The 27,909-nt window shown below is 30.4% G+C and overlaps 1 protein-coding gene across 1 annotated transcript; it reads right to left on the bottom strand.

Moving 5' to 3' along the window:
• LOC123552464 (cystatin-A-like) lies at nucleotides 1-27,846 on the bottom strand. The gene is made up of 5 exons (XM_045342136.2): nucleotides 27,695-27,846; nucleotides 9,296-9,405; nucleotides 7,604-7,705; nucleotides 7,229-7,296; nucleotides 1-563 (listed from the first exon to the last, which is right to left on the bottom strand). Exons 2-5 carry the CDS (start codon nucleotides 9,380-9,382, stop codon nucleotides 500-502), a joined length of 321 nt encoding a protein of 106 aa, XP_045198071.2. The 5' UTR covers nucleotides 9,383-9,405; nucleotides 27,695-27,846; the 3' UTR covers nucleotides 1-499.
• Nucleotides 27,847-27,909: the final 63 nt, after the last annotated feature.

The raw sequence follows: 27,909 nt of genomic DNA on the forward strand, positions 1-27,909 counted from the left end.
TTTCTCACATAACAGCTTTATTAGACTGATATAATTTGCATAAAGTATCAATACAACAAAAGACAAAATTTTAATGTGTAATAAAGGAGAACTCTGAGACTGAAAAGGAAATGTAAACCAGGCACTGGCTATTGTTTAGATAATCAAATTGTTGATACAGAAGGTGCATTATATAACATTCAAATCGGAGCACCAAAATTGAAGACTAAAATTTGCATATTGAATAATTTATACATGAACATATCTACCAATTTTTCAGCGATAATTATGCTTTTAATGAAAATGGCTAAAGTATTTTTATCACATTTTCCACTGTAAATTACGAAAGAATGTCAATTCAATTTTTAAATCATATTCCTTGCATTTAAATAAATTGTATAATTGTGTACCTGAAACCAATGAAAATTTCAAACATTTAGTTTATATAGTTCAGTTAAAATATTGTGAGAATTGTTTCTGTATTCTATAAGCTGCATGTTTACGCGATGCCTTCTCTCTTCTACCAAGGCTGTATTGGATCCGAAATCGTTTTCTTTTCTTGTACATCCGTAACCGTCAGATCCCTGCAAATACATTCAATTTCACAGTTTTTACCCACCATTTTCGTAATTTATCAAGTACAGTGACAATAGAATACTATTTTACTCTTAAACAGAGATAAATAATAATCAATAAAACAGTCTTTGTTTACAGTATGTGACACATTTTACTTATTTAAACTTTACATTCTTTCCGCTAAAACCTCCTTTATTTTAGTTAGCACAAGACGGAACTCGCTCCTTTACACTGGGTAAAGTACATAAAGAATCTGTATAAGTTAGATAATACATACAAGTGTGTTACCGGCTGGTATCATCATGCGCACAGACACTTGGGGGTCAGCACCCCTCCCCCTCCCTTGCCGCCCCTGACAACCTTCAGTCAATACAGTTTTGTTTTTTAAAACAAACTGAGCACATGTTTTGATCATCAAACGACTTCTGTTACCATTTCAACATGTTTGAAAAATTCCCATACTCTATCAATGCTCAAAAAAACTGAGCATTGATAGCATATGGAAGATTTTTTAAACATATTGAAATGGTAACAGAAGTTGTTGTATGATCGAGACCTGTGCTCAGTTTGATTTAAAAAGCGAAAATATATTGGTTGAAGGTTGGCAGGGGCGGATTGGGAGGGGGACAGGCTCTGACCCCCAAGTGTCTGTGATCATGCGCGGGGGAATCTCAGGGAACGTAATTTGGGAGCTCCAGATTACGTTCCCTGAGATTCTCCCAAGCATGATGATACTCGCCGGTAACACACGCGTGTGTATTGTCTAACTGATTTATTGCATGATTAAAAACAGTAAACTGAACACATTTTTTAAATATCTTAGATTTAAAATATTTAACAAGAGGGCCATGAAGGCCCTGTATCGCTCACCTGACCTATTGACCAAAAGATCATCAAGATTAACATTCTGACCAAGTTTTATTAAGATATGGTCATAAATGTGGCCTCCAGATAAGAGTGTTAATTAGTTTTTCATTTAATTTGACCTAGTGACCTAGTTTTTGATCCAACCTGACCCAGATTCGAACTTGACCTAAAGATCATCAAGATTAACATTCTGACCAAGTTTCATTAAGATATGGTCATAAATGTGGTCTCTAGAGTGTTCACTAGCTTTTCCTTTGATTTGACCTGGTGACCTAGTTTTTGACCCCACATGACCCAGATTCCAATTTGGTCTAAAGATCACCAAGATTAACATTCTGACCAAGTTTCATGAAGATACAGTCATAAATTTGACTACTAGATTGTTAAAAAGCTTTACCTTTGATTTGACCTGGTGACCTAGTTTTTGATTCCACATGACCAAGATTCGAACCTGACCTAGAGGTCATCAAGACTAACATTCTGATCAATTCCCATGAGTTTCAAACTTAAAATTAGGTCTCTAAAGTGTTAACAAGCTTTACCTTTGATTTGACCTTGTGACCTAGTTTTTTACCCTACCTAACCAAGATTAAAACATAACCTAAAAATCTATAAGATTAACAGTCTGACTAAGTTTCATTAAGTTACGATCATAAATGTGGCCTCTAGGATGTTAACAAGCTTAAGCTTTGATTTGATCTGGTGACCTTGTTTCTGATTCCACTTGACCTAGATTTAAACTTGACCTAAAGATCATCAAGATTAACATTCTGATCAAGTTTCATATAGATATGGTCATAAATGTGGCCTATGTTGTGTTAACTAACTTTTCCTTTGATTTGACCTGGTGACCTAGTTTTTGACCCCTCATGACCCTGATTAGAACTTGACCTAAAAATTATCAAGATTAACATTCTGACTGAGTTTCATGAAGATGCAGTCACAAATGTGGCGTCTAGAGTGTTAACAAGCTGTTCCTTTGATTTGACCTGGTGATCTAGTTTTTGACCCCACATGACCCAGATTCATATTTGACCTAAAGATCATCAGGCTTAACATTCTGACCAAGTTTCATGAAGATACATTCATAAAAGTGGCCTCTAGAGTGTTAACAAGCTTTTCCTTAGATTTGACCTGGTGACCTAGTTTTTGACCCCAGATGATCCAATAACAAACTCGTCCAAGATTATTTTTGAGTGTAATATTCTGACCTAGTTTCATTAAGATTGGGCCAAAATTGTGACATCTAGAATGTTAACAGTCAAATTGTTGACGAGGCCGACACCGACGACGGACGGACGACGACGGACGACGGACACAGGGCATTCACAAAAGCTCACCTTGAGCACTTCGTGCTCAGGTGAGCTAAAAATATTTCCCCTCTTGAGCCTCCCTTAGAAACATTTCATAACCCCCAAATGACATATAAAAGCCAACAAATTATGCATGCTTCACATCAGAGAGCCTTTCTTCAACATTTTAAATAAACTACTGAATAAAAAGTCATGAAAAATTGCATAAATACACATTGAAACATTCTTTATCAATTGGTGTAATTACTCTTTAAAACAAAAAAATTGTGAAGTAGAGTTTCAAAAAAAAAATTTAAACTAACTGCCAAAACTCTGAATTTGCCGGGAGGTGCTAACGAGGTCATGAACCCTGGAGAAATAGAGAATGTAAACAATTCCCACGTGGCTAATATCAACAAACCTGATAAGCAGACGGCTTCATGTATCAATGGAATTAACACCTGGAGCATATTGTAAAGCTTTGCCAGAAACGTAATTTTGAATTTTTAAACTAAATAGAATATCATAATCATTTTTGCAGTTATACTGTTATGTTATTTAAAAAATAAAGTTTTAAATCAAGATACCTGTGTGCAGCGGAATTTAGAGCACGACTAACCGTGGCGATACCAGAATTTAGTAAACACAAAACTTAAAAGGAAAATATCGCAGTCTTGCGATAATAGCAGATGTTAAAGTTTCATCTGATCTGTCAAGTTTAAGGCAGTAGCAGCAGTTGGGACAGGAAAAACTTTTTAACAACTGTAGTTTTCAAGTGGGAAGCAGGTGAGCTTTAAGAACTGTATGTTTGTTTTACAATCAACTTTGTTTGTATCTTATTATTTTTACTTTATGTAAAGACTGGTATCCATTTCTAATTTTTGTGGAAAAGTATATTTCTGAACTCTAGTTGATTTTTTTTTAATAGGTACTTATTTGAAAATGTTCTGAGTAGATCTAAATAAATGTTCTTAAAATGATATTTATTTGCTTGGATTATGCATACATAGATCTTTTGGAGTATACGTACGTATAAGGAAATCCTATAATGTGTTTTAGTAAAATACACACGTGCCTTTAAAACTGTGAGCGATACATGTATGCAACGGAATTTAGAGCACGGCTAACCGTAGCGATACCAGAATTTAGTAAACACAAAACTTCAAAGGAAAATGCCGCAGTCATTTGTTACACAGACCTAGTTCAGTGCTCGCTTTAACGGTTCCAAGTTTTATACAGCTAGTCTTATTAAAAGCCGCTAAACCGAGGTTTTGGTCTGACTCTTAAATGATTTCCTTAAACGCAATGGACTAAACTTACTTGTGTTCTAATCTAATTTATTTTAAATTCTAACATGGCTCGATTTGATTGCTAGTTAAACAAAGAGGAAGTTCAAGGCCTGTATATTGTATGATAAATAATGGCTGGCGCGCGGACCGGTAAGAGAGCATTATGACGTCAATTATGACGTCAAATTATCATAAATGAAGCCCAGCATAATTTCTACTCCTGCGCATGTGATAAATAGACAATAAAGCATTCGAAAGGAAAACCTTGATTATTTGTTAATTAATTATAAAGAATTAGTGAACCGTATAGCACTTACTCCCGATCACTGGCGTTGCGGGTGAGTTGTTCGAACCAGCAACCTACAGATTGTGCAGCTTACACGTTTTTGTCCTGTGTTTGAATGAAAAGTATTTTTAAGTATTAGTTATTGGTCGGAGCGCAGCAATAAGTTCTATAAAATTTGAGATTTACAGTTTGCCTGTGCAAAAAGTCACGTACGCCATGTACATTTTGATTGACAGGTCTAGAGAGGAAAAAGTCTTCTTAAAACGTCAGTCAAATAACAATAGCCTTAGTGGATACAGTGTCAATTTGTGCATCGTATTGCACACATATAGGCCTATTTCTCTTGCAAATAATTAAGATATGGCAGAAAAAAAACAGTTTCGACAGAAAACAAAAAAAAAAAAAAAACAGCTGGATTATCAGTTAGAATTCATGAACGCTGATCACTTTTATAAGAACTTCTTCTTCGAGGAAATTTGGTTCGGTCAGGGTGATGTTACAGTTTCACAGCTTTTAACTGTCGATACGCAACAACTCTACAATGCCAATAAAGAATATCAAGCTGAAAACAAAGAGATCAGCAGTATTTCCATTTGCTCTAATTTGTAATTGCTATGTTTCATTATTTCTTAAAATCTGTATTTTCATTTTTTAATTGGATCATTATGCCATTTGGACACGATGTTTATTGGCTCAATATCTCTCCCAAGTTCGATAACCAGCGAAATTGACTTGGACCTTCTTGAATTATGACCCTTGAATTATCCAAAATAGAAAAAAATGTGTTCACCGCACTCTAAGTCAAGGAGCCCATATTGGATTTTAACTAGACTTTGACACAATGTTTATATGTTTATGTCCCGCTCAAGTTCGTTAACAAGTCAAATCGCTCTGGCTCTTTACAATAACAAACACTGAATAGTTCAAAATTGACAAGCTAATTTTCCTTTTCTGCCGACACTGAATTTACCACAAACTGTTTGACGTGCCATATTTGTGGCAGTTTGAAGTAAATTAGTATTCTTGTCTGTTTGCAGGTAGATTTCAGAAGCCGCTGTCTACAGTTGATATCAAGAAGAAGCAAAAGAACGCTGTTCCTGCCAACATGACTCGAAGTAACATATGGGCGATAAATGTGTGGAGACAATGGGCCGAGAATGGCAACCTGCAACCAGAAACTGCGTCGGAGCCGGGCTTTCCAATTCCTTTGGATATCGGGAACTTTCAGTCTTAACTCGGAAATGGACTTTTGGCTTCAACGCTTTATTTGTGAAATTAAGCGGAAGAACGATGAAACCTACTCGCCAGCAACTTTGCAGAATATTGTAGCAGGAATTCAACGTTATTTACGTTCAGAGAAATCGATACATGTAAATTTGTTTAAAACGACGATCCCACATTCGCTGAATTTCGAACACACGAGAGAGCTCACCAACCAAGGAATTAGACTAGAAATAAAATGTGCTGATGCCGTGACAGCTGACCACGAAAAGAAACTCTGGGAAATAGGAGTTTTTTTCAATGTCCAATTCAAAAGGACTGAGCAATGCCGTTTTTTACAACGGCAAAGTATTTGGACTACGTGGAGGGGAAGAACAGACAGGACTTCTCGCTGAACAGTTTCTTCTTGGTTATGATAGTGTAAACAACCGTCGCAATGTAAAGTTGCTGCCAAGAATAAGGAAACAATGCCCAAGGTGGACTTAAACCGTCAAAAACACCTCGTGACCTAATGAAAACAATAGTACACTACGACCAAGAAGCTTGTGTCGATTATAGTATTTACAATGTATAGGTTGTATGAGACTTACTTAAACCTGATACCTAGAACTGGTGTGTTTTATAGAAAACCATTAAATGATTTAAAGTTTGGCGCAAGTCACGTAGAACAGAAAGACATGAAAATTATGATGAAAAATTTCTTTTCTGATCGGAAATCGGAATATCAGAAACCATTCCGGGAGTTGCACTTTGTACCACTCTGTACAACCAACGGTACGCAGAAAAAAAGGTAATGAGTTGCTCGAAACATGCATCCTCTGTCGTCCAGTGGTACCAACGTGAACAGTTTTCTCTTAACTCAGATGTTTCTCGCGATCTGGAATCTGTTTTGGCTCCAGGTATACAAAGGTATGATTCTAAACCAGACTTGAAAAACTTGTCAAGTAAAAAGATAAAACGTGACTTGCAAAAACTTGATACTACTACTACTGTGTTGAACCCGGAAAGCACCAAACCTCTGTATAACACAGACTTGCGAAATGAAAGTGAATCTGTTTTAACAGTAAAAGTACCAGCCTGTGTTCAGAAGGTCATGATAGTGACTCACACTGGTAAAATGTTTGTGATGGAAATTTAAGAAAACCTTAAGTTTGCAAAAACTTTATGACAAAAGTGTCAAATTAAAACGGCGTGAAATAGAATTTTCATTTGTCACGTGACTACATTTCTATTTTTAATAAAACTTCTTATGGTAGGTTGACATTGAATTGGGGCTACCTACTCTACTGTCTAGTTAACTACTTTTAACGAATTTATGGAGTTGCAGACATGCATTCAAACTAACCTTGTTATACTAGCTCAACAGTTCTTTTCAGTTTCCACTGGATGTTTAACGATGCTAAATAAAGTTCATTTCTGTTTTTGTGTGTTTACTTTATACTGTCTGCACTTGATCATCTCATTTTGCATGTTTTTTCCGTAACCTGCTTATTTGCATAAATTCCGCCCCTATGTGATACGACCGATGACGTCACGTTCCCGCATTATCAAGAGAAAATAAGTGACACATTTTATGCCATAAAATAAACAAAACGTATTTTATGTGATATATTTTTCAAATATTTTGAAAAGCCTGGCCCTCTGATCGGATAGCAAAGTAGAGCAAACTGTAATTCAGTTAAAACAGATGTTTAATGCAATTAACTATGTAGACATACCCTCCGTTGCATGGAAGAGCTTGAAAGATTGTCACATGATCGCAATCCCCAGCAGAGGTGATCTGGATCTGACAAGTAGAGAAATTAGTAAATACAGTCAAATTCGAAAACAAACGATGCAGAATTTAACAGCAATATCTCCTTTTTTCAGTTAATCTGTATTTTTTATTTCTAAATTTTAAATATAACCATAATGGATTACAGTTCACTTGAATAATAAATGAATGTTATCTACTTTCTATAGCACAAGTAAAAAACTAGTAATGGCACAAAAATCTAACTTTCGGTCATTGCATGCATTTGCAATTCCCTGGTGTATGTGACCTCTATTCGTTAGTGTTTGCCCTTTATACATTTTAACAGTTGTAGTCTTACCTTTACACAATAATTCGTTCCCGCAACAATCTGACTTCTGTACTTGAGAGCTTTGTACATTGTAAAAGTGCCACCAGTCGTCGTCTGTACTTGTTCTTTTACCTTCGATATGTCAAAAATTGTGATTTTACATTGCCACACATATCTTAACAGCGTCTTTTATTATTCAATATCGTAAATTAAGGTATGTAAAAAGAAGTGATAAGTGTTATTCAATTTTACATTAATCTTAATATGATACATACTTTGTTGCTTTCAAAGAAGTTGTTTAAAACTGGTGAATTTTCTTTTATGAATATAGTGTTACGATTTTACTTTTTACGTGCCTGTCAACAACTTGAAAACCAAGAAACAAAATAAATCTAAACATATTCTGATTATGGTACATGGCAGTTAATGAAAGAGTATACCTTTAGTTACATACACGAAATCATCTTAAAATTACCAATGCATGAAAGAAATGTCTGTCATTTGATATATTGATAACGTAACACATAAGCACAGATAGTGCTTGACTCCCTTTTCATTCTTTCATTGCTATAATTATTGTTGAATTGCTGTTAATAATAGGATTGTGGTCATTTATGGACAATTTGGGTTAGCTGGATCCCAGCATCACACATTATATTATATACAATAGTTAAAGGGAACCAACTATTTGTTAAAGCAAGTACCCGTTGTAAAATACTATGTGCTAATTTGGACCAATCAGAAACAAGTTCTATAAATAGCACCAATCAAAGCTCACTTCTGATAAGGTATAAATAGGTAGATGGATGACAGAGAAATCATTCTGTATCCAGCGATCGAGGATTCAACTAATAATTTATCCCAGTACCTTGATGAGGAAGTTATTGCAACTACACTGTCAGGGCGGATAAATTATTAAAAAGAAGACGTTTGAAGTTCATAGACTAAAGAAGAGTTGCAGAACTTCAACAAGGTTTCGAGCTATAGGGTCAGCGCATAGAAGTTGTACCTTAACGGTAGTCGAATACTATAGAGATAGCAAATATAGCTGAGGCAGAGACATAGTGTTTGGTATTCAGTGTTATTAGCGAACTACAGCCAAGGCATCGGGGTTAAATCTATATGGTAGTTGAATGCTATATGTGATAGCATATAGGCGCTGAGCATCCAGGAGTCAGGGCAAACATATTGAGTTGCAGCTTCAATTAAAAAGACATAGGCTGAGCATCTATACAATAGGACTCATATGCTGCAGAATCAAAGAAAATGTATGACGGAAACTTCAACATAAAGACCAGCCAAGTATAGTATCTCCAGCCTATAGGAGTTTGAGCTGATTATCATTAATTGAAGTTTATTAGTTTGAAACATTAAGTGATTTGCATGATCCCTGAAATTATTAGCTCCTAATAGAAATCATTTACGAATCATTGGTATACGAATCATTTAGGCAAGGTAGCCAGAGGAAAATTTTATATACGAGATATTTGGTCTCACCAACTATACGTTTTAGCAAAGGACATTCTACATCATTTGTCAGCTAGTCTAAGACATAGTCACCTTAGCGATTGGACACATTTCATTGTTCAAGATACTAAAGGCGTAGGCACTTCCCTGGGTCATATAACTCGTATCCTGACAATGTCCAAGTCTGTATTTTAAAAAAAAAGTAGTAATTATCTTGCACTTCTGTACAAGAAAGCTTTGTCTTAACAGTTCTACCTTATCACATATTTCTTGTACTTCAGGAGTGGCTTCCGTTTCTTCACCCCAACCTCCTAAGATCACGTCCTTGCCCTCCGTAGCCATGTGTATGCTTGCAGTGAACTGATCTGTGAGATAAACGTGGAATATTAATTCTATATTCTGTAGTCTATGTTACTCACTATAATCACAGGATAGAACAGTTTGTTGCACACTTGACATGACAATTTTCATCAAAATGAACTGACTAACCATGCGATCAACGATTTTCATTAAAAGGAACCGACTAACTCGACGAACTATAACATGTGACCTTCATATTTCTTAGTTTTGTTAAATCATAAAGTACCACACTTGCGAATGGTTCTAAATGCGCTAGTTATGCACTTGTGTTGCAAAATACACATGTCGCTTAGTTTATAGACCAACAGTGCAAGTCATCTCAACATAGTCATCAAATATTGTGCGTGTTCAAATGATCAAACAAAAGTGTAGTGCTAGTGTACTTATTTTAGACTTGGTTTGGAAAAATAAATAACACTCAAGACTCAGTTGCAAAATAGCAGGGCTGTGATCGACAAGGGTGAGAAAAATGTGCAACCAGACCGGGACTCGAACCCGGGGCCTCAGAATACCGTTCCGATGCTCTACCGACTGAACTACCCGACCGCCTACACACTTTCTCCCCGTTTTAATATTTAAGTCCTATACCGTGACATATTTCCTCACCATTTTGAAAGTCGTCCTCGAATCCCAGCGGGTACTTTATATATAAAAGCAATTACAGGGGCGGAGACTAACCAGTGTAATGCCGTCACGGTCCCACGGTGGGCGCCAGTTGTCACAGGGTGAGAAAAATGTGCAGCCAGACCGGGACTCGAACCCGGGGCATCAGAATACCGTTCCGATGCTCTACCGACTGAGCTACCCGGCCTTCCACACAGTTTCTCCCCGTTTTAATATTCAAGTCCTATACCGTGACATATTTCCCCACCATTTTGTAATTATTCCTCGAATTCCAACGGCTACTTTATATATAAGCAATTACAGGCGTCGGAGACTAACCAGTGTAATGCCGTCACGGTCCCACGGTGGGCGTCATTATAAAAATGTTTTAATTCTTACTAAAGATTGATAAAATCTTGCAGTGTCAAACTAATTGCATTTATATGTCTGTTAATAAGTGTTATTGCATTTTATAACATAATCTTAATACTGTTTAGTAAGATAATAATCTCTGGACACGCAAAGACATAGGTCCCTGGTCACGTGAAGTCACATGAAATCTCACTTGGTATCGCGGTATGCGAGATTTGTTGCTAGGGGACATGTAGGTTTCCTGCAATATCATTGGTTAATTTTATTGTTGTCATGAATATCATGAAAAAATCAATGATAACAGGAACAGAAGAATTTTACCTACGAAATAAGAAGGACATATACTTCTGTGTTTCAAGTCGCGATATCCGACTAGATAACTACAAAGTTTTAATTAATTTAGTTGTGTTTATAGAAATTATTGTTGTTATGTGAACATCCATATATTGTTGTTGAAAACTGAATAAAAGAAGAAACAGAATCTGGAATTTTGCTAATTCCCTCAATTAAGTGGACTCGAGCGAAACAAATAAATAAATAGCCGAAAACAAGCAAATATTCCCCAAAGAAACTTCATGTCAAAGAAACGTTACATTTAAAGGATTTCCAATAACAAACTATAATTTGTAATAGAAATGAAATATTATTACCTACATTTTCTAATTTGACAAAGTGTCTAGTGGTCAGTTACGTATTGTTCCTATTGTTCAATTATCCGAATTAGCGGAATCGCTAATATCTTTTATCAAAACTGTAAGAATGTCATAGAGTTGAACACTTATACGGGGATATCTCTGATTAAATATACGAACTTACTATACATAATATTTTATCATATTTAGTTTAAACATATTTTATTTCAAACATATGTGCATACAACAATTTACAATATTGTTACCCTACATGTCGAAAAAGGATTAGATCCGATAAAGGTCTCCTATTATCATATTTATTTTATTAAATTAACTATTAAAGGTCGCGATATATGGCTGAGAAAAAATCCTGAAATACTATTTCTTATATCTGGAACAGCTATATATAAGTAGTATTAGAATTGTTTGTGCGAAGTCAATCTGACCCCCCTGACCCCTTGACCCTATTCTCTAAGTGGACTTTAATCTTACCCTAAACTTAAAATACTAACTTGGTACCTTTGATACCCTGAAAATCTTTTAAATCTTTAGTTAAACCGAATGAAAACCTTTGGTTTAACCAAAAAAAGATTTAGTCTTTGGTCCGGACTGACCCCCTGACCTTTTGACCACTTTTAAAAACTGACCAATGCCAACCAATTTAAAAAATAAGAAAAAAACAGGTTTTCAGGTTGCTTTAACTTGACAAAACCTTACCAATTAACAAAAATGAGAACAAAATCTAAAAGTATTAAAAATAATTAACTATAAAATGTACCTCCTGTAATATTACTTCCGAATTTCTTATTTATATACTAACTATTATACCGCAGTTAAACAGACGATTTATTGTCGCATTCCTTTTATCAGCTGTTATTTGCAATAATCAATAAAGCGGCACCGGTGCATTAAACCAATATTTGTTTAAAGTTGTTGATATTGATAAACTTGAAAATGACACCGGTGTTGATAAATAGTTTTTGTTGAAACAGTTTATTGAGAATTACGCTGTAATCCGTCTGCACTTAATGACCTTAGTATAGAACGTTTTGCAGACGACATATGTGTCAGTTTTTGTTGAAACAGTTTATTGAGAATTACGCTGTAATTCATAAAAATTTTTAAAAACATTAAACGTATAGATTATAGCTTTGTAATTTGGTGACACACGGTGTGTTTACAATCAATATTATAAGTTAAACAGACGATTTATTACATTCCTTTTAAGATAAACATATATCGAGGAGTTGTTTATACAACATATTTGATCTTATTTTCAATTAGTAAGTATATTATTAGGGTACACATAGTAATTAAAACTTTTAATTAAACCTTTAATCCAAAAGGCTGTTTCTATCATAGGATACAGGTTCATCTGATATGTAGAATTTGATGTAACTGCCCATCAAAAGCATAAATGTTAATTCTGTAAATGCTGAATCGTCATACGGGTGAATATCAAACATTGTTCCTTGTTTTAGATAAATTTTAATTTTTTTCTTATACATAGATATTAACTTATCAGTATCAAAGTCCTCAGCTGCCTCAGCTGTTATATTTACATTATCAAATATACCAAAAAGTAAAACATCATCCTGAGGCCTATTATTTCGCCACCTAAATATAAAATGTGATATTGGGCTTTTAGTGGGTTTATACGGTTCACCCGGGGAGCTTGCACCCTTTAATAAAATCTTAATATCTATTATATAAGTTCCGGTTTTTCTGACTATAAACACACCACTCAAAAGCATATCTAGTACATCTATTTTATATTGTTGGTTTATGCTTATAAAATCTTTATAATCTAAGATAATTCCAGGTCTTATTTCAAATATATTTAAATAGTTCAGATCGGCCATATTTTTATATGTTGAATGTATCCAGGCACCACGACGGTCGAAATACTTTTTCATTTGTATGTAATCAAAAGTATGATTATAATAGTATTCAAAGAGAAACGCTTCATGTCTCACTTCCTCTACCCTTTTTTCTATTTTCCTGTCTTTCTTTTTAAGTTTAAGAATTATTTCAGCTAAATCATCAACTCGTTTTGTTGTAGCAACTTCAGAAGCAGATAAACTATCAACAGTATTTTTTGTTCTAGCTAATTGTGTTTCTTGTTTTAAGAAAACATTTTTTACTTTTGTAATTTCTTCAGCATTAGTGGTAATTTCTTCAACATTAGCGGTTATTGCTTTAGTATTAGCAGTAATTACTTGGGTATTAGCAGTGATTGATTCTCCTTGTTTATCTGATATTTTAACTACAGAGTCCAAATCATTTATTATTTTTTTAATTTGATCATTAATTATCTTAATTGCTTCAATATTAGCAGTAATTAACTCTCCTTGTTTAGCTGATATTTCAACTACAGAGTCCAGATCATTTTTATGTTCTTCAACTTTATCATTAAATTCATTAATATCTTCTTGTAATTTTTTTGTAATATTACTTAATTCTGCATATTTTAAATTATGACGGTTGTCAACAATACTAATCCAATTTCGAATTTGTTTTTTAAAGTCATCTATTTTAGAATTAATTTCTTTTTTAAGGTTATCTAATGCTGTATCATGATCATCACCTCTTTGTGAAGCTGCCTTTTCCAATTCAGATTTATATTCTGCAAATTTATTTGAAAATGTATCGAGTAAATCTTGATTCCCTTTTGCCATTTCAGTATTTAGTTTATTTATTTCTGTTTTGATTTCTAACTGATACATATTTTGTAACTTTTTCTCAGCTTCAATAATCTTATCTTTTAGCTCTTCATGTTTAATCATACTATCTTTTAATTCTTGAACTTGAGTGTATAAAATGTTTAAATTGACTCGAAATACTTCTTTTATGTTGTCATCTGTCAAATCAGATTTCTCTTCAAGTTCTTTAATAGAATTAGTCATAGCTTTCATTTCTTCTTCAATTTTACCTTGTAATTGATTAATTAATAATGAATTCTTTTTAAAATCTTTTGTTAATTCTTCAATATTCTTTACTTCTACTTCTAGTGTTTGTTTTATACTTTTGACATCTTCAAGTTTATAGTCATCTATTACACTTTGAATTTTTTTATACACAAACCGTCTTGAAACTGCATCGTTGGGTTTATCTGGATTTCCTAGGTTGATTATTTCATTACCTCCCATATCTAATGCTCTATTCATTGTGTTATCAAGTTCCTTATTTCTATGAAGATACGATTCCGTTTCCTTTTTAAGCTTTTTGAATTGCTTTTTAGTAGCATAATCACTTAAATCAATATCAAATTTAACTTTACTTACACTTTCAGTTTCACTTATTTGTTTTGTATCATTAAAAACTCCCATCTATATATTACCAGTAAAGTTTTTTCTTAAAAACTTCCTTGGTTTGTCAATATATAAGAAATCATATTTTTGATTTGTTGCATTAGCAAAAGTATCACGATCTATATTTTGTTCATTACAAATCATATCATTTTCTCGTTTACCTGGACTTTCAAATAAAATATAATGTGAACAGTTAATTCGAATATCTTTTGGTGTTTTATAGTAAGACTGACTTAAATAAATAACACAACAGTTTTTGTGACGTCCTTGAATAAAGTATTTTGTTATTTCATTTTGAACTTTTTTATCTTCACATACAAAATCATCAAATATTACTACTTTTTGTTTTTCTGATTCAAGATTTTCACAAGGTTCAATTTGGTTGGGATCAGCTGAATATTCAAGTATTTCATTTGGATCTACTTTAATTTTTTTTGCAATTTGACTTAAGTGGTTAATTAAATCTTGATATTTAGATTGTTCTAGGTTTTTAGCATACAAGTATAATTTATCATAATATATAAGAGGTTTTCGAAGTATATGCATTAATGTATTTGTTTTTCCAGATCCTGACGATCCACATATTAACATTCTAAAACATGAATCTGGCATAAAAGGATAAAATTGTTTAAAGTTATTGGATTTATCACTTTTTGTATCATAATTTGGAATTTCCATTTATATAATTAAAAACTAAAGTTTTAAAACTTTATATTACATTATTTTACATTATTTTACAATATCTTACATTATCTTACATTATCTTACATTATTATATAAATGCAATCAAAACTTAATGAAATGATAATAAGAAAAAAATTAGTTGGGCAAAAGATGAGAAATCTTAGAGAAGAAATAATGAGAGAAAAAATAAGAAAAGCTACAAATCGGGATATGTACACTGAAATTTATAAGCCAATTACTGAAAAAATAGAAAGTCAAAAAGAACAATTATCAAGTCAGTTAAAAGCATTACCTGGAATTAAGGAGCAATTAGCGTTACTTCCAAAAAGTTTTGTTGATAAAATGCAAGAACAAAAATCGGCAGAGATAATGGAAGAACAACCACCTCCGGGACTACCACAACCATTACAACCATTACAACCATTACCACAGCCATTCCAAAAACCAATGCGATTAATACCGCCGAAAGATCATATGGGTTTGGATGATGAAGATGATGTGTTTAAAGACACTGATGATACAACTGAAGAATCAGAAGAAGAATTGGGAGCAAGACCAAAAGAATTTGATCCGGAGGTATTAAATAAAGAAATTGATTTAGATCTTTTAGATGCAAAACAATATTGGACACCGCAAGAAGTGTTTGAATTTTTTCACACTGAATCTAAAAATCCTGATGAAAAAATGACTAGGAAAGAAGTAGAGGATATCATAGAAAAGGTAACAAAGAAAATAAAAAAATTGGGTAATGAATCTGGTGCAATAACCAGAATGAAAAATCCCACAGATCTTGATTTAAAGCAACAGGAAGCAATTATAGCTAAGTCGGATAATTATAAAAAATATAGAGACGTAATCAATGATATTCTAAAACAAGGAAAATATATGGGAAAAGGAATAAGATATCATAACCCATATAAAGTTTCACCAAATGGACAATATGGTAATTTAATTATTAACTTAAATAAACTTTATGGTCAAAACAAATTAATTGCTAAGGATAGAATAACTGGAAAAGAAGTAATTAACACTAAAGTAGATGATGATTTAATTGATTTGATTAATAAAAGATATAACAATAAGAAAACGCATTCAATTCATTCAAGAAAAATATTTAAAGAATTAACAGAAAAATCAGGATTACCTATCAATAAAAGATCTATGAAATTTAAGAAAGAAATTAGGGGACAAGGTTATGACGTTTGTCCGTGTAATCCAGAAGAATTGGTTAATGACTTGGAGTTAATTTGTGGTTCAATTGATGCTGGAAATAATAATGAAGAACTAAAAAATGAAGGTATTAGAATAATTGATGAACTATTAAAAATGAATTCACTCTTACCAGAACAACATGAAATGTTATATAAAAATTATTTTTCTTGAATTTAGATTTTAATTAAAAAGATATGTTTGATAATTATATAAATGGAACAAAAAATAGTATTAAGTTCTGAAACAGTTAAAGATAATAAAAATAAACCGAGTGATTTTACAATCAGATTTAGTCGTTCTTTAATTTTAGATAAAAATAAAACTTATGTTGTTGGTTTGGATAGTATTAACACTATGACCTACTCTTGGCATAATATTAGTGATGAATATGACAATAAAAGAATTCGTTACAATAATGGTAAAGAATGGAAAGATATTATATTTACAAATGGTTCTTACAGTTACACAGATATTAATAATTATATTAGGGAAACATTAATAAGTAATGATGATTTTGAATTTAATAAATCAGAAATTGCTCCAATAAGTTTGGAATTTGATTTAAGTAGTTTTAAGATTTTGATTTCAATTACAGATAATTTTATGTTGGATTTAAGAATGTCAAATTTTCATACATTGCTTGGGTTTGAGAAAAAAGCATTGAGAAATACTGAATGGGGAACTACAACACCAAATATAACTAACTCTGTGGATACAATTTACATTCATTGTGATCTTATTGATAATTCACTTGTTGATGGTAATTTCAGTGATATTATCTATGCTTTAAGTACTGCAGATTTAACAAGAGCTTATCCATTTACAAAAGAACCACAAAGAGTTGGATATTCTGAAATTAATAAATATATATAAATTCAATTAGAATATATATTACAGATGTATTCGGTAGAATAATAATTTTAATGAGGTTGAAACAAGTTTTACACTAATTTTAAAAGAAATTAATTAAAACTAAAGTTTTAAAACTTTAATTATGAAATTATAAATTTTAGTTTTATATAATGTACAAAAAAGTTTATGACAAAAATAAAGGAATATTTATTTATGTTGATGCTCACACGGGAAAAGAAATCATACACGGAACAGGTATCTTTGATACTTTAACGAAATTGTTTTCAAGCGGAGTTGCATCTTCAATTGGCACAGCTGGAAAAAAAGCTTTGGAAACAGCAGGAAAAGCAGCACTTGAAAGTGGAACAAAAAAGGTTGGCACAGAAGTTGGAAATTTAGCTGCTGATAAAATTGTTGAAAAACTTAAAAAGAAACCTGCTCCAGCAGTTGGTAATTTAATTGCTAAGGAATTACAAGAAAAGAATAACAGTAAAAATAATAATAAAAATAATAGTAAAAATAATAATAAAAATAATGATAAAGAGGAGAATATTCATATGAGAATAAATAGAATATTGTCAGGATCTGGGACTTCAGCTCAACAAAAACGTATTAACAGATTAATTTATAAAAACTAAAGTTTTAACTTTAATAAAAAATAAAATAAAAAATAAAATAATATATAATATATACATGTTTAGAACAAAACAATATTGTGAAAGATATGAATTAACTCCTATTCAATTAGATACAGCATTAATATCTGTCCTGGGAAATAATGTTAAGCAAAAAAAAACGGATATCACTTTACAATTATGATAGAAGTTCATATTTTGTTTGGGTTTTAAAAGGTTATTTGAAGTAAGTTTTAAAATAAATAAGCTTGCTGATGGTAATGATTATGGTGCTGGTGGAGATGATAATCAAATTGCTTTAATTAATAATGCAGCTTCATTAATTGATCAGTTAGTGGTTAAACAAAATGGAAAAATTTGTTTATGATTGTAATAATTTATAAAAAGTAATAAATGTAAAGAGTTTGGTTGAACTATCTGAGGATTATGCAAATAAACTGGAACAAATGAGTTTTATTTATTTAGATACTACTGCTGTTGCTGAAAGCAGAAAAGACCAAGCTGGATATAATTCGGGGTTTGCCTCAAGAAAAACATTAACCGAAGGTGGTAATGAGGCAAATGCTAAATTCCATTAAATAATTATTCATTTTTTCAGGGTTAAAAACTAATATTTTACCTCCAAGTCAAATTCAAATAACACTACAGCTGACAGATGTGATGAATTAATTTTTAGAGCTAATGCTGCTGACCCTGGTAGAGTTATTGTAAACAAAATTAATTCTATGGGTTCCACGTTTGGTTTTTAATGAATTTGGGTTTGATCTAATTGCTACTGAAAGATTTACAAAAGCAAGATGGTCATACCTTGGGGAAATGATGACGCAATCAACTGATACACGACAAGACGGACATAACTTTTAGAATAACAGCGGGTGTAATAAAAACCACAACATGTATTTGTTTATTTACAACGACCTGAAAAAAGTATGCACAAGACAGAATCCACTTTTATTAGATACATTTAAAGTTGATGCAGCAGCTGATAATACTTGTATTTTGAGCTCTTGTCGTCTTGAAGTTGGTAATGGTGTTTTTTATCCAAAAAATAGAATACACAAGTATATAAAGAATATATGATGTTTGAAATTTAAATTTATTATTAAAAAACAAAAAAATAAGACTCTGGAAGTCTCTTAAATCGATCAAATTTTCAAGAATTGTTCGGTTTGTTCATTTTAACTTAGATATAAAAAAAACAATAACAGAAGATCCTAAGCAGATAACATTAACAGCTAAATTAAATGCTCGGCCGGCAGCACATGTCCGTGTTTATGCAATTGTTTTGTATGAGGAAACAGTTGAAAAAAAATACTATTGGAAATGAACTTGTCATTGTTTAAATGAACTTGTCATTTTTTAAATGAACTTGTCATTGTTTAAATAAACTAATATAAATTTAAAATAATATAAATAAATTTTATATAAATGACATCAAATTATATTGAATAAAAATTAACCTTACAGATGGACAAAAGAAAAATTTTAGCCCGAGCCTACAACAACAAAATTCCACATACTTTTAGATTAAACATGAACAATTACATGGAACTTCCCTTTACTTTTAACAAAACACAAATAATCAAATTAAAAAAGCTGTTGCAATAAGAAGGGATTGAAATTACATTTTAAAAAGCCAAATGTCCAGTCAAGGTCAAATGGTGGATTTTTAGGAGCTTAGCTGGTTTGTTAGGAAAACAATTCTTCCAATGGCAGCAAAAATAGCTCCAAAAATATTAGCCCCTCTAGGCATTGGATCCCTTTCTGGACTGGCCAGTACTGGTGTTAGTAAAATACTTGGAAATGGTATGATTTCAGTAGCTAATGATAAGAGAAATATGATATCACCATATCTTACACCAAATCAAGAGAAAGCAACTAGTAGGATCTGGAGTGATTAAATTACACAAAAACAAAAACAAGACGGTGGGGTTTTTAGGATGTTGGCTGCTATCTAGGAATACCTTTGATACATCTTTGTTAAGTGGGAAAGGACTACAGATTGATTCTCAACGGAGACCTTACAGCCCAATTCCTATAGTAAAAAAAAATAAAATTTATAAACAAACCTATTTCTAACTTTGAAATAGAACAATGGGTAAAACAATTAAAATTAAAAACTTTAGGGGTGTATTTAGTAGAAATAATTTATTAAAATTAAAAAAAAGGACGAGTGTGGAATTATAAATTTTGGGGACGATTCTATTGGTCCTGGAACACATTGGGTTTTTTACTTAAATTACTTTGTACTTTAAACCCATTTGGACTTCCTCCACCAAAAGAAGTAATTAAGTATATACCAAATGTAAAATACAACAATGTTCAATATCAAGACAAAAAAAAGTATGCTTTGCGGATATTATTGTTTATTTTTCATTAAAATGTTACAAGATAAAGTACCGTTGTATGATTTAATTGTTTTAAAATACAAAAAATTTAATAATGTAAAACAAAAGAACAAACTTTTTAAAAATTTTATTTTAAACTAAAAAGGGACATTTATTTAACTTATTAAAACTGTTTTTATTTAACTGGAATAATTAATATAATGGGAATATGCAATAATATAAATGAAAAAAGTAAAAAAAAATAGAAAGACAATTAATAAAAAACCTCCATTGTTTAACATGTTATACCCAAGATACTGACAGTGGATTATTTCAATGGAAAACTGTAAATGCTAGTCCTGGTTTAGTTCAAAATGGTAATAATGTAAGAATAATTTTAATTGCATTTTTAAATTTATTCTTTTTTGATGCAATTAAATTAGATAAAGGAGAAGCTAAATTACAAATAAAAAATAAAGAAAATGTAATTCTTCAAACTTAAAATGTAAAAAATAACAGAAAAAATGAATCTATTTCTATTAATTATGCAAATGAATTTAAAATAAATGATGTTATTTATATTAATTCTTTAAATGTTATGAATATTCAATTAACCAATTTTATGTTCTATAATTTAATAAAAATTTTAAAAAAACTTTAATAAAACTTTTAATTATTTAAGAATAAGCTAATGTAGCAATACCATTATCAAGAATATATCTTTTATCATCATAACATGATAAAGATGTTTTAAAATTATTTATAACATAACTGGAAAGATTGTGTTTATAGAACGAATAATTTTAAAAGTGTGATTACTTTGGGTTGAACTAAACAAAGTATCTTGTAATTTTTATGAAACTATTGTTTTCTTAACAACAAGTTTTTTAATTCCTTTACATTTTTTAACATTAACTTCATTTTCTAATAAATAAGAATACATTTTACTTCTTAATCCGACAAATTCAACAATGGGAATGCCGGCAGCTTCATCTTTAAATTTTCCAATTACTTTTTTATTATTATCAAAAAAATTTTTGGGATTTGGGTTATAATCACTATTATCAAATAAACTTTGTCCTTATAAAAAATCCTCATATGCATCTTTGGTTTTTATTTCATAACATAATGAATCAGTGTCAGTGAATGTAATTTAAAATTTAAACCCTCGTACTTTTCCTTAATGAAATTTATAATGAAAATCTTTACATTAAATATTTGATAAATCTAGAATGCACTTCCAACATAAAAAAGGGTCTGTTTAATAACAAACTTCTTTTATTCTATGAATACCAAACAGGTTAGATTAAACATTGTTGAACAACAAATGAAGGTTTGGCTATGTATTTTAATAAAATATTTTCATCATGAGTTAATTTAATATTAACCCTCTTGCGTAAATTCTCCATCGTCTTACCGAATACAGAATTGTTCATTTAACTTAAAAAAGTCCTTTTCAAATGAATTTTTTGCTTTAGATCTTTTTTGAGTATTAAAATCAATATATTTTTTTTAGCCAAGGACTTTCGTCAAAAGTTAATATTTTTGTGTATTTTTGTTACTTTTAACCCTAATTGTGTATAAGTTCAAGATTTTTAAAATGACTACATAATTTTGTTTTTTCATTAAAGTTGGAACTAATTTTTTTACATTACTTTTCCTATTTCAAATTTCTGTTTTAAATTTTTACTATAATCAGAAAGCCATTGATCTGGTATAATAATTTTTTCGGGAGCTAAAGGATAAATCATTGTGGGTTTTATGTAATTCTTTTGGATATTAAAGATCACATTCAACTATAAAGTTAGTTTTACCTTTTGCAATTAATTCTTGAATTGTTTTTCGGATATAAATTTAAAGTTTCCAGAGGGTAAAGGTTGACACATAGCCCAACCGTAAAGATTATTGCGTCAAGGTACTTTAATGTATTTTGCTTTCTTCTTTTGAATTATAATCTTTCATATATTTATTGTTTGCTTTACTGTATCTGTTTGAAATAAAACTTATTTCCTCCTCTCAGCCTTTTCAATAAAAAGATACTATCAATATCAGTTATTAATCTATTTAAATTTCCAGTCTTTTTTAAACATTGCATCCCAAGCAAAACCAGGATTTACTAAAATAATGACAAGGATCTAATTTGTAGTACTCTAAACATTTTTTCTAAAATTTTCAAATACATCAGCAAAAAGTAATACGTCAGTTTTTTAAATATAGATTTATGATATTTCCCAGTGTTTTAATTTTAAATTTTTCCAGATATTTTTAGCATGTTCGTATTCATTATCAGATATGTGTGTTTCATTTAAAATTGAATAAAAATCTTCTTTAGAAGGTAATTCTGTTTCTTTGAATTTTTTAATGAATCCATGTAATCATATGGATAAACACCTTTTGTTTTTAATAAATTAATGTTTTCACAATCAAATTCTTTGAGATAAGTATTTAAATTCTGGAATATTTTTTACTAGTTATCCAATGATTGAGACATAACTGGAATGAATCAATAAAGACCAGTCAGAAAATAATGCCATATATCTTTCCATATTGTTAGGAATAACATTAATTTCTTTTTTAAATTTTCCCTATTTGTTGCATAATAAAATGACCCTCAATAAACCTCTTAAATTATGAAAAATAACAGGAATTTTATGTGTTAGTTTAAAATTAATATTAATTCTGAGTGAGCACTTCCTCTAAATTTCCTGTTATATGACAATGGTCACGGACAGGATTTTCATTTCCTTATATTCTTTTTCACAGATATGACAAAACTTTTGTTTTTTAAATTCGGTTGAATCATTTTTTGACATCTTAGTTCTTTGTTGAAATGTTCTTTAAATATTTCTTTACAATATTCCTCTTCCTCAAGCATTTTTTCAATAAACTTATAAACTGCATTAGGTCCTCTATAAATCTGGGTTGGTTTAGTATATTTATCGTCTTTAAAAACAAACAACTTTATAGCCGTAACCACAATCTATATGATTTTGATAATGGTTCAGTAAATGAAGATTCAGTTGATGGGAAAGCAGTTAAAACTTTTTTAGTTATTGATTCAAAATCAGCATAAATTACAAAAGGTACTGCTAAAACCTTTTTGATAATTTTTTAAAATTTTACTTTACTTCCCTCTTTTGGCATTTTTACACTTGGATACCATTAATAGCAAAAAAATTTTGGTATGTGTTTATTTAATATTCTTTCTTGAGTAAAATGTTGTAAGCAACTTTTACAAAAGTGTTTTTTTTTTTGTATTTTTTGTTTTGTTATTCATTAATTATTAAAGTCTTTTATCCAAACATAATGTTGGACTTTCAGTTCTTGAGGGTTTACAGTCATCATCAGTTATTTTATCATTTATTTTATCATTTATTTTATCTTAGTAATTAGCAACATGTCACGTGTTCTTCGTATTGTATTTTGATATGTACAATGGATAAATACTATTTTTCTTCATAACCAAATATATTAAATGATATTTTATTTAAAACTTCAATTTTAGGTATTTGATTTAATGTAACAGGAAATTTAAAATTTCCCGTATAATCAAGATCGTTTTATATGGTTTTTTATAATTTGAAACTCTTTCAGAATGTTTTGTTACAGGAAATTTATAAGCTAAATGACACCATCTAAAACATTGATTACATCATTCTTTATATTTATTTTAAACCTTTCATTGAATTTGTAATGGTTTTGGTAATTCTAAATAACTTGAAGCAGCCAAAGGACTATACTTTATCTGTTTTTATAATGAGCATCAACTGACTCTATTCTCCAGCCACTTCCTTCAGAAATCCAATTACCCAAATTTTATTTATTATTTCATCAAAAGCTTGATGTAAAGTTTTTTTTATTTCGTTTGTGTTAATAATTTCTAAAGCCTTTGATTGAAAATAAGCGATTTATATATTGTATCAGTTTTATCCATTTTTGCAAAAGTTATTTTTAAAACAACGTTTATTTTTATACCTTTTAAAGTTTAAGTTCAGATTTAAGTATTTCATAAGAGTCGTTTTTAGTTAAAAATAATTGATTTCTTTGGGATCTTGTCTATATGTAATTTTAATTTCAAAATTTTTTATAATATTGTTTTGTGGATCTCTCAATTTCCATCTATATATTTATATTTAGAAAAAAAATCTTCAAGCAAAAAAGGATTAAAAAATAATTAAAAAAAATAATTAAAATAATAATAAAATAAATAAAGTTTTAAATTATCTTTAAGAAGAAATAAAATATTTAAATTTATATCTTTTTCCATTAACTTTTGATATTCCACATTTTACTCGGTTTGTCCCTTCACAACACATTTTTATTAACCCAGCATTAATACCAATTCTTTAGATGCTTTGTAAGTGCTTTTATATGTTTTTCTTCATTAGTATCACAGTCGGTTACAATAACTTTTTTAGGATTGTTTCGATAATTATTGGTCTGGGACAATCACTAAAAATCTTTCATCATTTTCTTCTTCAGTTAATAGACAACCACAGTCCCCTTCAAATAAAGTTCTTTTTCGAAGATTGGATCTATAACATTTTTTAATTTATCAATAACATGATTTTTATATTCATCGCTAACTATTTGATCAAGTTTTGATTTAATTACATTTCTTCTTTTAAGAACTTTCTTATATGAATTTTTGTCTGGATTTCATTATTTCTCCTAAAGTGCTAGATAATTTTGACATAATCATTCTATCTACCTTTCTATTAACCATCTATATATAATATACTTATAGAAAAAAATCTTTAAAAACACACGTAAAATTTAATACAGCTTTTTTCTTTTTACTTTTATATCCGTTAAGTTTAAATTCCTTCATATACGTTTCAAAAGGCATTGAATATTTTTTTTCTTTCTGCATTTCTAATAGTATTGTAAAATATCCTGAATAACTTGTTTCTCTTCTTCTTTATTTACTTTTCCAATCCGTGCTTTTGTTATAAGTGTTTTATTTTATGATGATGTGATTTTAAAATAAAATTTTTTGTCGTCAAAATTTTTGTCTGTTAGTAAATATGGTAATTACTGATGGAACAGCGCCAGCAACTGCTACAAATATAGGAAAGCTGGAACAAGTACTAATGCAGCTGAGCAAACCAAAGACACCTGCTGTAATATATATCCGGACTTACTCTCCCAAAAATTTATAACTTTTCTGTAAGCAGCAGCTAGTTTAGTTAAGTGAATAATTAATTATCTATTGTTTCTATTCCATTATTATTAGAAATAAGATTTTTTATTACTCATTTATATAATTAAACTTTTATTTTCTAAATTAAATTTGTTCAAGATCGCTAAACGGAACCCAACTATTAAATTCTTACTATAACCTTTCCTTTTACTAAAGCTTGTTTTTTCTTATTGTTCGTCTAATAACTTTTCTATTCTAAAAACTTCTTGTGTAGTAGGTAAAAGTTCTTGTTCATAAAAGAACCTTGAATTATTTCATTATTTAAATCTTTAATAGTGTATGTTCTGGGATTTGTATTATTAATTCCATAAATTATAAATATTTCCTCTGTCCAGTTTGGTGTATATCCTTTTTCAAAATGTCTTTTAGTTTGCTTAAGCGAACTCGATCACCAATTTAAATTTGCTTGCTCTTTTGGGATCTTTAAATCCACCATATAAATTAAAGTAAACAGTACCTTTATTTAAGTTTTTACTAGCTTCGGTTGGTGTCATTTTTATACTAGAATGTTTTGTTTGTTATATTTATCAACCATATCCCGCAAATTATCTAAATAAGTATAAGTATTATTTGCTGTAAAATATTTTCCCCAATTATTCTTTTTAACTTCTTTTAAATCTTTCTATACTACAGCCTTTTCCCTTTATTTAAAAGTTGGGACATATTAATCTTATTTTTATTCAAAAATGATTCAAATTTTTTTTATAAAATTCTTTTCCTTCATCTACCCATAAATTTACTGGGAATCGTCCTTCTAATATTATTTTTTCAAATGCTTCAGTAACAGATTCTCCAGTTTTATTCTTTAATGGAATAACCCAAGCATATTTACTAAATATATCAAAAAACGGTTAACAAGTACTTTACTCCTTTATTATATTTGAAAAAGCTTGCATGTCAACTAAATCAGCTGACCAAGTATCATCAATATCATTAACAATCACTCTTCGTTTCTAAATTTTCTTTTAATTGGTTTGTGTTATTCTTCTGCTAATTCATCGCTCCATGTGATTCCGGGGGTATACTCTACCCCCCTTTTCCCGTTTTTTGATTTTGTTTTTGTCCCAACCCAAGTGTGTATTTCGTTTTGATAGCTGGTTTTAAACAAATGTTTTGCAATCTTTTCTCCAAATGTTTTTGATTTAGTTTTATTTAAATTGGAAAGCATTTGCTTATCACATGTACCTTTTTTACACCACTGTCATAGCAAAAATCATGGCCCATACATCCCGCATCCAGTTCATTGACAGGGGGGCCATTATCTAGGGGATTTCCCGGCCCACAATAATTATATCCTGGAAGTGTTAAACCTTTTTTAGGTAATAAAAAGGTAACATTGCTTTTTGAATATTAAATTACCCCCTGTTACTTTTAACAAACTTTAATTTTCATTTTTCCACAAGATGAACAAGTAGCCTTTATCATTTTTTTTCCCGTTTTTTATTATAACATAATGAGGATTTTTATTATCAGTAAATTTTTCTTTCTTTCAAACATATATTTTATTCTGTAAACTCATCTATATCCCTATGTATTTAAAAATTTAAATTTAAAACTTTTAGTCTGTTTAAAACCTGTGGATTTTAAATTGTCCGGCATTGGTCGGTTCGGACCAAGGGGTTATAGGTCAGGGGGGTTAAAGACTAAATCTTTTTTTGGTTAAACCAAAGGTTTTCATTCGGTTTAACTAAAGATTTAAAAGATTTTCAGGGTATCAAAGGTACCAAGTTAGTATTTTAAGTTTAGGGTAAGATTAAAGTCCACTTAGAGAATAGGGTCAAGGGGTCAGGGGGGTCAGATTGACTTCGCACAAACAATTCTAATACTACTTATATATTAGACCTTCCTGCTTATATGCTTCAAAAGATAGAGCATTAATACATTAGCAAATCTTTAACCACTTTTCCCCGGTATTTTTAAATTTGAAAAAATAACATTTCCACAAAAACTTGTTCAATATATGTGCTAAAGTTTTACCCGTTGTATGTCATTGACTCTCTGCAAATATCACGCCGAAATAATATTTTGGAGGTAAGTCCTACACATGAAGCTATGATCATACCGATTTATATATTGTCAAGATATGCAAAATCATTTCAGATTACTTTAATACATTCAGATAGTGACTATTTTATGTAGTGTATAAAAGAGAAATTGCAGCTATTGATACATATCCAGACTTTTCAGCTATTGTAGACAATGCATATATCATGAAAACAGTCATGCAAATAATTTCACTGACAAAATAGAAAATTCTATATATAACAAATATCTCTGGTTCATACCTTGCGTCACATACGTATCATGTTTAGCCTAATACAATACAACTGTTGTAACATGATTATTATTAAAGTTCAAAGTAAAGATCTTAAAATTTTCCCATAACTCGCGACAAGATAGTAAAAGTTCTACATCATAAAATATAAATTCAATTCAAAAACACAAAAATAAAGGTAAACTTACAATACAATGTATCGAAAATAACCGTTCGTTTTCCTTCTTTGAAAATGCATGCAGTGGTGTCTTGGACACTGCTTTAAATAATTGCCGTGTCTATGGTTCAGTTGGTAACAGGCTTGACTACGTAGCGCATCATAAACAAATAAAAGTGCATGAAAACAAGATCATATGACAAGTCCTTGATCTACCTTTTCTTGTTTGTGCCCACGTAGTTTGTG

This window comes from Mercenaria mercenaria, chromosome 4 (assembly GCF_021730395.1).
Source record: "Mercenaria mercenaria strain notata chromosome 4, MADL_Memer_1, whole genome shotgun sequence".
Classification (NCBI taxonomy): Eukaryota; Metazoa; Mollusca; class Bivalvia; order Venerida; family Veneridae; genus Mercenaria; species Mercenaria mercenaria.